Here is an 11,286-nt window from a genome sequence, read left to right as displayed (position 1 = left end):
GGGCCACTTATAAAGTTCAACATGCCTTCATGATGAAAGTCGTGAAGAAATCAGGAATACACTTAAACACAATAAAGGTTATATGTGACAGGCCTACAGTCAACATACGGTAATGGGGGAGAAGTGAAAACTAGTCCCTCTAAAATCAGGAGTGAGACAAGAGTGCCCATGCTCTCTACTTTGATCTAATATACTGAGTGAAGTTTTAGCTGGAGAATGCAGCAACAGAAAGAAATTGAAGGGGTACAAAATAGGGAAGAAAGAAATTAAATTATTCCTCTTTGAGGATATGATCCCATACATCAAAGATCCTAAAGACTACTCCTGAAACCCTTATGTTTGATAAACATTTTCAGGAAAATAGCAGGCTATAAAAATCAACATACAAATCAGTAGCTTTAAAAATATTTACTTATTTATTAAGTGTGTGTGTGTGTGGATATACAATTGCCACAGTGCATATATAGAGGTCAGAGAACAACTTGTAGGAACAGGTTCTTTTCTTCTAGATCAACCTAAGTTTGTCAGGCTTAGTGCTACCTGGCCAGCCCCCAAATCAGTAGCTTTATTTGTCTATGCCAATAATAAACATTTTGAAAAAGAAAAAAAAATGGGAAAACAGTTCCATTTAAAATTCACACACACATACACAGCACCCTACACACAGAAAACAAAACCCTAGGAATAAACATAACTATGGAGGTGAAAGGCAACTACACTGAAAAAGTTAAAACACTGATGAAAATGTAAGATGCTGCTAGACAGTGGTGACACGCAACTTTGAACCCAGCACTTGGGAGGCAGAGGCGGGGAGATCTCTGAGTTCAAGACCAGCCTGGCCTACAGTTCCAGAGACACCCTTTAAAGAAAAAAAAGAGAAAGAAAGAAAGGAAGGAAGAAAGAGAAAGAGAGAGAGAGAGAAAGAAAGAAGGAAAGAAAAGAAAAAGGAAAAGGAAATAAAAAGATGTTAGAAAATGGGAAAATACCTCTAGGTTCATGTTTAGGAAATTAATATTGTGAAATAGTCGTAATTACTAAAAGTGATCACACATTCAAAGAAATCGCCATCAAAATTCCAATGATATTCTTCATGGAACTAAAGAAAAAAAAACCTTAAAATTTATTTGTAAACACAAAAAATCTCAAAGAGCCAAAGCAATCCTTAGCAAAAAGTAATGCTGGAGGTATCATGCATAATATCTGATTTGAAATTTTACTGCAGAACTTTGGGAGTAACAAAACTCACAATTGACACAAACGTGCACACACAGGCCAATGGAACAGAAGACAGGATTGAAACGTAAACCAGTGTGGCTGTCGCTACCCAAATCTTTGTTTATACGTTTGTTTGTTTGTTTGTTTGCTTGCTTGTTTGTTTGTTTTGGTGTTTTGAGACAAGGTTCCTCTGTGTAGCCCTGGCTATCCTGGAACTCACTCTGTAGACCAGGCTGTCTTGGAACTCAGAGAACTCCCTGCCTCTGCCTCCCAAGTGCTGGGATTAAAAGGTGTGTGCTACCACTGCCCAGCTAGTTTATGTAATGCTTTTTTTTTTTTTTTTTTTTTTTTTTAATGGAGGCAGGGAAGCACATGAATTGGCAAGTGTCATGACAGGACAACTTGTGAGAGTTGGTTCTCTCCTTCCACCATGTGGGTCCGTGGGATGGCAGTCAGGTAGGGGTGGGGTGCTTGGCTGAAGAGATCTTCACCCACTGAGCTTTCTCACTGGACTGATGCACACGTAGGAAAGGTGTGGTCAGATGTTCTGGCTGAAAGCCAGGCCAGCTTCTGGCCCAGAGTAAAGGCCTGAAGTGTCATTGTCATGCAAGGGTCCTCACGAGAGCCTACTTTGTCAATGTAGGCTGCACCAGCTGCTCCAGCAAGTCTAGGTCCTTGTCAGGGAGGAGCAGCTTCTAACCTAGCTTTTTAACCACCTTCTTCAACATATCTTTCTGGTGTTCAGCAAGGGCTTAGGAGGGACATCTGAATCCTGTTGTTTCTGATGCCTCAGCCTCTAGATGATTTGCCAGACCTCAGTGGACTGGGTGACTGCTGCTTGGGTAGAAACAGATCTACACAGCCCTCCTTGCAGGGAGCTGACTCCTGTTTGTATGCCATTTTTCAGGTCTCAAGGAAGGATACTGCCATACTGGATGGGGCTCTGGTTCCCTTTGTAGACAGTCACTGAGGCAGACCTCAGGCACACGGTCCTTGAATAATGCACACCACTCCTAAAGGTGGAAGATGGAATAAAGAGGAGATCCAACAGTAATCCTAGCCATCTGACAAACATGTTCAAAACCACACAGTGTGTGTGTGTGTGTGTGTGTGTGTGTGTGTGTGTGTGTGTGTGTAGACAGCATTGTCAACACATCATCCTGGGAAAGATGAATCTCCACCTACAAAAGAGGACATTAGATCCCTGTCTTTTACCTTATACAAAAGTCAACTCAAAACAGACTAAAAGTCTTAATGTATGACCTGAAACTACAAAAGTACTAGAGAAAAACACTTCAAACTTCAAGATGCAGGGTTTGGAAAGACTTCCTAAAAAGGATTCCAGTATTTCTCAGAATAAAAGCAAGAATGACAAACGAGTTTACACAAAATAAAAGAAGCTTTTGTGCAATAAATGGAAAGAGAGAGTGAAGATGAAAAGACAGTCTACAGAACGGGGGAAAAACTTTCCTAATTCTTCATCTTACTGGGAATAGAATCTGGAATATATAAGGAATTATGAAATTAAAGGATCTACAAATAGCCAATAAATATATGGAAAAAAATGTTCAGCATCTTTAGCCATTAGGGAATTGCAAATCAAAATTACATTTTGGGAGGTCGACAAGTTAGTGGAGCATGGTAGGTAAAGACATTTGCTATCACAGCTGACAGACTGAGTTCAAGCCCTAGAATCCATATGGTAAAGAGAATGCGTTAGCTCCTCTGGTGCATGCCTCTACCCCCGAGCTCACTCCTACCACCCCCAAATAAATGAATGTACGTTTTCAAAATTACATAGGAATCCCATTTCACACAGTCAGAATGGCTGTCATCAAGAATTCAAGCTTTAATCCCAGCATTTGGGAGGCAGAGGCAGGTGGATCTTTGTGAGTTTGAAGCCCCTCTGGTCTACAGAGTGAGTTCCAGGACAGCCAGGGCTACACAGAGAAACCCTGCCTCAAAACAAACAAACAAACAAACAAATGAAAAACTGGCAAGGTTGTAGGAAAGGGCACACAAGTTCATCACTGCTTACAATTGCTAAGTTATGCAGTGAGCCTAAGTATCTCTCAACAGATGGAAGGATAAAGAAATAAAAAGCAGGCCGGAGAGATGGTTCAGAGGTTAAGAGCACTGGCTGCTCTTCCAAAGGTCCTGAGTTCAGTTCCCAGCAACCACATGGTGGCTCACAGCCATCTATAATAACTTTTGGTGCCCTCTTCTGGCGTGCAGGTGTTACATGTAGGCAGAACACTGTATACATAATAAATAAAATTAAAAAAAAAAAAGAAATAAAATACACACAAAATGGAGTTTCATTTGGCCATAAAGAAGAGTGAAATTATGCCATTTGCAGGAAAATGGTTGGATGTCAAATTAATAAAAAGTGAGCCAAATTTATAAAAACAAATATTCTTTTTTTGCTCCTCTCATAAGTGGAATCTAGATTTAAGAAAATAAAAAAAACATTAAAATAGAAGGGATACTACTTGGGAGGGAGAAGGGGCCAGCAGAAGGAGGAAGGGATGTACAAGAGAGGATAACAAGAATGTGTGAGAATGATTAAAGTACATGATATACATGTGTGAAAATGTCATAATCAAATCTCTTGTTTTTTTAAAACAATGAATATATGCTAATGAGACAATTAGTTGCTTTCTCCTTACATTTGTAATGGAACTATGACAGCTGCCTGTTTTCCTGCATGGTGATTATGTGAACCCTGGAACTGAGGCTGCTTTGTGGCATGGCCACACAGATGAAAAAGGAGAGAAACCTCTCTTGTATCTATGGAAACAGGCAGATGAATCACAGAGTAGCCGTGCTACCTTTCAAACTTATTTCTGACTTTCTACAATACTTTGGTAGGCCTTTTGCTGGTTAGTTTTTGTTAATTTGACACAAGCCAGAGTTACTAAGAAAAGGGACCCTCAATTGAGTAATTGCCTGCTAAGATTGCTCTGTGAGAGACTATCGTGATGCTATCGTGATGATGAATGATGTGGGAAGGTACAGCCTACTTTAGGAGACATCATCCCTAGGCAGGTGGATCTGGCCTGCACAAAAACAAACAAACAAACAAACAAACAACAAACAAACACCTTGAGCATGAGTCTGTGAGTAAGCCAGTAAGCAGCATTCCTCCATAGTTTCTTCTTCGAGCTCCTGGGTTGTGTGCCTGTCTTGACATCCCTCAACGATGGACTGTGACCTGAAAGTGCAATACAAATCAACCCATTGTGAAAGTAACTAAAACCTCAAAATGGCAAGGCATACCTGTGGATCTTTGCTTAATTTGAATTGGGAAGATCCACTTCTTTTTTTAAAAAAAATAATTTATTTAATTTTATTTTTGTGCATTGGTGTAAAGGTGTCAGACCACCTGGAACTGGAGTTACAGACAGTTGTGAGCTGTCATGTGGGTGTTGGAAGTTGAACCTAGGTCCTTTGGAAGAGCAGACTTAGTACTTAGATTTTTATTCACGCTCTATACGTTTACTCTAAAGAATCCTAATACACCCTGTCCTCCCTAAGTTGCTTTCTGTTAGAGTGTTGTAACACCTTTATTGGACTCCTGACCTGGTAGGATAATAAATCTGAATTGTTTTGGACCGCTAACATCGTTACTAAGTTGTTACAGTAGCAATTAGAAACTAACACAGGCAGGTGGAAAGGCAGCTTCTGTGTAATATGTAACTTGGTATTGTGGAATTTATTCTAAAGACATTTGGACTTTCTGTCTATGGAGACTTGAGACAAAAAGATTTTAGAACCTCCATCAAGAAATGAGCTGGGCGGTAGTGGCATACGCCTTTAATCCCAGTGCTCAGGAGGCAGAGGCAGGCAAAGCTTTGAGCTTAGGGCCAGCCTGGTCTAAAGTTCCAGGACAGCCAGGGCTGCACAGAGAAACCCTGTCTCGAAATACCAATACCAATAATACCAATAGTAATAAAATAAATAAATAAAAGAAGAAAAAAAAATAAGGAAAAAGAAAAGAAAGGGTTATTTGGCTAGTCAGAGTTGAGTCAGGACGAAAACCCAAGTTTCCAGTCTTTTAGCTAACAAAAAGGCTGGTATGTGGAAGGTACTAAGTGCTTGCTAGAGGGACAGTGAGATGGTTCAATAGATAACGGCTTGTGTTGGCAGCCTTTCCCTAAGTTTTACCCATCCATCCACCCAATGAGAGGAGAGAAATGACTCCCAAAGCTGTCCTCTCACTTCCATCCACGAGCCACGGCACGGCTGCATCTACACACATGCTCATACACAAAATAAGTAAATAAGCAAACATAAAAATAAGTGCTAGAGTTATTATATTTTTCCTTTTTAATTTACACAAACATTTAAAAATTTGAAAATTGTCAATTAAGAAGGTACTGTGAAGGTACACAGTACATTTGTGTGTGTGTGGGTGTGTGGGCGTGCTTTGAGACAGGGTTTCTCTCTAACCCTGGCTATTCTGGAACTCTAGACCAGGCTGGCCTCCAGCTCACAGCGATCCACCTGGCTCTGGCTCCCTTCGTTCTGCGATTAAAGGTGTGTGTCACCATGTCCAGCATAACATTTTCTTAGGACACTGTGTGAGCAACCGTCTGGTGGAGAGGTAGAAGAGAATGGGGTGCTTTTTTGTGTAGCCTGGGCTATCCTGCAACATGCTCTGTTGACTAGGCCAGCCTGGAACTCTTAGAAACCCGCCGGCCTCTACCTCCCAAGTGCTGGAATTAAAGACGTGCTCCTCCAGCACTCGGAGTGATTCTGACTTTTCAACAGGGGTGGCCATCGTAAGTCACGTCTGAACAATGGTCAAGAGGATGGGATTCTCTTCCAGGGGCCAGACTCTGACTTCCGACACCACATGCCACATGCTGGCTCATTACCCCTTTCAACGCCAGTCCTAGTTGATTGATGCCTTTTTATGTACCCTCCCAGGGCCCTGCACATTCGTGGTACACAAGACTATATGCAGGCAAAACACCCTTACATATAATTTTTTTTTTTTTTAAAAGGAATGTGTATCCAGATCATCAAATTAGTCTCTGTGCAAGCTTTTACATCTGTAACAAGCACAGACGTTACTTTAGTTTAGTGATGTTTCAGACCAGTCTGCACCCGGTGCTTTCTTTTTAAATAAATAAATGCTTATTTATTTACTTGTTGGCAGGAGTGGGGGTGGACGTGGGAGTAGCCAAAGGCGCGGAGTAGATCAGAGGACTACGTAACAGAATTTGGTTCTCTCCTTTCTCCTTGAGAGTGCTTCACAGCCAGGACCTTTATCCGCTGAGGGACATCACCAGACCTGGTGAGTTTTTAAATAGGAAGGAAAATATGTGGAGCCCTTGGAAATGGAGAGACATCTCTGAATCATGAGTCGATGTCAAAAGGCGTGCACCTTTACAAGACATGTAACCTCAGTTAAGCCACTTATGTCCCATTAGGCCTTAGAACTCGCATCTGTAAAATGGGATGTTTGGGCCTGGGAACACCTTTTAAATTTCCCTTCTAGCTCAGCATTCTGAATCTAGGAGTTCCTAGATTTACGATACATCTACTCTGTTGTATGAGCTCTAAAACGAAGTAAGAAGCTTCCGAACAGAGAGAACCTGTTGTAGGCACGAAGAGGTAAAAAGCAAGGGCAATGTGTTGAGGGAAGAAGCGAAACGGTTACAACTACATAAAGGATAAGAGATGCAAATATGAAATATGCAGCTAACTCAAGCCAACCTCAAAACTCATTCGTCTGAAAGACACAAATACCTGGGCATTACATTTTGATTTTAATTGTGCACACCTAACTCCCACCTCTCGGAGCCTTGGAAGCAGAAAAACATGGGAAAAACTGAAAATGTAAAATATTAAAAAAAAAAAAAAAAAAGCGCCAGAAGCAGTTTAAAAAGCCTGTATGCAAATAAGCGGGGTCCACCGGCTTGCGAGATGGCGGAGTAAGGCAGAAAAACTGCGCCCCTGCCCGGACCGCGGCCTCAACCCTGCACACAAAGGAACCAGTCAGCAGCGCCCTGGGAGCCGCAGCGCACCCCTGCCCGGCTCCCCGGTCCGCACCAGTGGGCCGCTGCGCCCTGGTCCCCGCCCCGCCCGGCCCTCGGAAGTGACGTCGGGCGCCCCGCCCCCACCGCTAGATCCGCTGCTGCTGCCGCGGCGGGCCGACCTGCAGGAGGCGGCGGCGGCGGCGGCCGAGGCCGAGGGAAGATGGCGGACGGTGTGGACCACATAGACATTTACGCGGATGTGGGCGAAGAGTTCAACCAGGTAGGTGAGGGTCCGGGCTCCGCCGCCGCCGCGGACGCTGCCGCGGCCCGGACGCTGGCCGGGGCCGCTGCGGGCCGCGAGCCGGCTCGGCTGCAGACCGTGCGCCCTTGGCGCCTCCGGGCCGCGCCGCGGCCCCTCACCCCTCGTTCTCGCGCGTCGTTTTGCGGGCCGCGGGGCTCTGGAGCGCGGGGCCGGGTCTCGGTGCAGCCGCCGCCCGCCCGCCCCTTCCCCGGGGCGGCCTCCCGCCCCATTGTTGGCTACGGCGGCGGGCGCTTCCCGCCCAGCTAGGCCGCGTGTGCGGGGCGGGGAGAACGGGCCGCCGCGCCCCCTCCCCCGCCGCCGGCCCGAGCGGGGGGGAAGCCCTGGCCGGTCGCGCGCCGGCCGCCTCCATCCCGGCCCTGCCGCTTCGGGTTCCGATTCCTCCCGGCCGCTCCATTTTGTGTCTCTGTCCGCGCACGGTCGCCTCATGGAAGGCCGCGTTCACAGCCCTTTGTATCCCGCGCGCCGGCTCTCTCTGGGCTCCTGCTCGCGTTGGCGGCAGCCCTCGGCGTGGCGCCCCGGCCCCCGCCCCCCGGCCCCCGAGGGGGAAGGCGGCTGAGGTGTGGGGTACGTCTGCAACAAGTCACCTGACTCTTGGGACCCGCCGATCTCATTGAAGAGTCGGTGCGTTTGGCCCGCCTGGGGTAGTCGCGGGGTGGCGGGGCCTCCGAGGCCCAGTCCTCGGCCTTTGTGAAGAAGAAGAAGAAATCTGTGAAGATAAATGGCTTGCGCCAAAGACTTGGAAGGCGCGGGGGGGTTGGCCAGAACAAAAAGATGGTGGTACCTCGCTAACAGGGCAGAGGGACGGAGAGGAACAGCCACCGCGAATTCTCAGTGTGGCTGACAGATCGGTGTGGACGTGACTGTGGTTTGAAAGCCAAGCGTTTGCCCCGTGGGCTCTGGCTGCTTCACGGTTTTAAAGGCTGGAGAAAGGGAGACCGACCGTGTAAGGTTTCCTGGTCTCACGGGCCGCGGATGCCTAGAGCTAGCCGTGATGGCTCCTGGGTGAGCATCCTTGAAAACGTTGGGTTACCAGAGTTAGTCACGATTATCCCCTTAGACTCTTCACATTTTTACCGCATTTCGTATATTCGCGTTTTTCAAATTACACCCAACCGTAGTGCAGCTACAAGCTGTTTTTAAATTTAATTCTTATGTCTTTTTCTCCCTAAATTCTGTGCTTAAATTTGTTTGTTTGTGTTCGAGACAGGGTTTCTCTCTGTGTAGCCTTGGCTGTCCTGGACTCGCCTTGAGCAGACCAGGCTGGTGGCCTCGAACTCAGAAATTCGCCTGCCCTGCCTCCCTGAGTGCTTTCCATTAACTGCCTTTATGACTAGGGATGCAAGACTTAGAAAGCAATGGACACTCTTAACTGCTTTGTTTTTCAAGAATGATATTGTGCTTTTGGTTTAAATATTAGAAAAGAAAAAAAAAATTTTTTCCTTTTTTTTTTTTTTGGAGAAGGCTTTCCTGGAACTCAGAGGTCCTCTGCCTCCTGACTGCTAGGAGTAAATACGTGTGCCACTACTCCTCGACTAAAAGCAAATTTTTATAGAGTTTAATTATGTAGAAACTATGTATTTATAAATGTAATTAACCCATTGCAATAAAACGTTAAGTTTGAAAAAAATCTGTGGGTTTTTTTTTTTTTTCTCTGCCTGAGTTATGTCAGTTACGACTTAGAAATTTTCTTTGAATGCTACACACATTCCATTGTTTTTGTGTTTTAATCTCAGCACTGGGGAGACAGAGACTGGCAGATCTCTGTGAGTTCAAGACCAGCCTAGTCTACAGAATGAGATCCTGTCTCAGAGTGAGGGGGTGAGAGGAGAGAGATTAAGCTTTCTATAGCATCTATATAAAATTATTTTTAGACTGTTGAATACTTAATTTGGGAGAGACAGTATCCTTATGCATATAACTGTATGAAGTGATACTTTATCTCTGTGCATTAACTCGGGCTAGCAGGAGGCTAAGAAGACATTAAACTTTTTTGACCCTATGAGGAACTACTTTGTATGCCACCTTTTAATAAATGTAGCTTTTCACTAACTTGTACTTTTAGCATTGTATCTGATACATGGTTGTGTACTTATACAAGTAAAATCTTCGTAGGTTTAAATAGATTAATTGAGAGATTTAAGTAGAGGCTTTTTCCAAAACCTGTTTGCTGCTCTGGGCACTGAACCCATGCACATCTGGGTATGCACTCTGCCACTGAGCTATATCTTCACTCCAGAGGCATTACTTGTTACTCTTTGCATATAACTGGCTTCTAGGATATGCTTGCTCTGAATTCCTGAACAAAAAAGTAACCACAAAAAGATTGCCAGTTATTTTGAGAATTGTCATGTTTTCTATAAGTGTTACTATGTATTTCTGAGTTCTTACCAGAATTAGAAGCAACAACAAAATTGTGTTCTCTTTCTCTCTTGTTTTTTGTTTGCTTTTCTTGTTTTTATTTGTTTTGTAGCTCTGGTTGACCTAGAACTTGCTGTGTATTCCTGGCTCACTTTTTTTTTTTTTTTTTTTTTTTAAATTTGTAGTGTACCTGATGCCTCCTTAGTCTCTCCAGTGCTGGGATTACAACCTGCGCATCCTGTTGGGCTCAGTTGCTCCTTTTTTCCCCTCACAGTTGGGAGTTGGCACTCAGGCCCTCGCTCATACTACATCCCTACTAATTTGTTCTCTCTAAATAGGTGGTAGCTGCTATAGTAACCAATGTGATTATTTGATTGTAGTTGAGGAAAATATTTTTCAGAACTAATCATTAGCCTTTTAAAATTATAAACATCTATACATGTTTTGTGTTCAACTTTTTTCTTTTTTTTTGTTTCATTAAAAAATAATTTTATGTGCATTGGTGTGAGGGTGTCAGATCACCCGGAACTGGAGTTAAAGACAGTTTTGAGCTGCTATGTGGGTGCTGGGAATTGAACCTGAGTCCTCTAGAAGAGCAGCCTGTGCTCTAACCACTGAGCCCATCTCTTTAGCCTCTAAAGACTTTTTTTTTTGTTGTTGTTCTCTGTTGTGAGGTACAGTTTTAATTTTACTTTGTAGTTTCTGAAATTCTGTGTAGTCACTAGTCTCTTTTTACTCTTTAAAATGGCATACTTTGATAAAGCTTTTCTGCATTTTGGTAAAGCACAATATTGCAGATGGTATGAGACACTGAGTATTAAGCTTTAGTTTGGGGTGGGCTGAGACTAGCTAGGTTAGTGTATTCCCTTCCTTTTCTAGGTGACTTTAAGAATGCAGAATGAAGATGAGAAGGCACAGAAGCACATTGGCTGCTTAGTACTTTATAAAAGCTTTTGGATGTGGACAAATTGAGAATAGTTGCTTAGTAGGAGAGTATGAACTACTTCTGGATCTGTACATTACTTGTACTGACTCTGGAGTTACACAGAAAGCAGTCCTTCCCACCCCAAGATTTACTTACTCTTTAATGTGTATAAATTGTCTGCATATATGTATGTGTAGCATATTTAGTTCTGGTTCCTGTGGAGGTCAGAAGAGGAACCTCTGGCACTGGAGTTGCAGATGGTTGTGAGCTACCATAAGGGTGCTAGGAACTAAACAAGAATTGCTCTTCTTTGCAAGAGCAGCCAGTGCTCTTAACTCCTAAGCCATCTGTCTAGACCCAAAGTCCAAAACTTCTTGAGTAGCTGGTGCTCAAAAACCTTTAGGGCGGCTGCTGCTGCTGCTGCTGCTGCTGCTGCTGCTGCTGCTGCTGCTGCTGCTGCTGCTGCTGCTGCTGCTGCT

At 44.2% G+C, this 11,286-nt stretch overlaps 1 protein-coding gene across 5 annotated transcripts in view; it reads left to right on the top strand.

Annotated features, from left to right (window-relative positions):
• Window positions 1-7,368: 7,368 nt before the first annotated feature.
• Cpsf6 (cleavage and polyadenylation specific factor 6) overlaps window positions 7,369-11,286 on the top strand; it is a 31,835-nt gene continuing 27,917 nt past the window's right edge. For all 5 annotated transcript variants that reach the window (XM_055625886.1, XM_055625883.1, XM_055625887.1 and 2 more), the window contains exon 1: window positions 7,369-7,482. In XM_055625886.1, coding sequence (XP_055481861.1) covers window positions 7,423-7,482 — 60 coding nt within the window. In that variant the 5' untranslated portion in view covers window positions 7,369-7,422. The remainder of the gene's footprint in view (window positions 7,483-11,286) is intronic.

Source organism: Psammomys obesus, unplaced genomic scaffold, assembly GCF_907164565.1.
Source record: "Psammomys obesus unplaced genomic scaffold, mPsaObe1.curated_primary_1811, whole genome shotgun sequence".
Taxonomy (NCBI): domain Eukaryota; kingdom Metazoa; phylum Chordata; class Mammalia; order Rodentia; family Muridae; genus Psammomys; species Psammomys obesus.
This window is presented reverse-complemented; position numbering and strand designations above follow the sequence as displayed.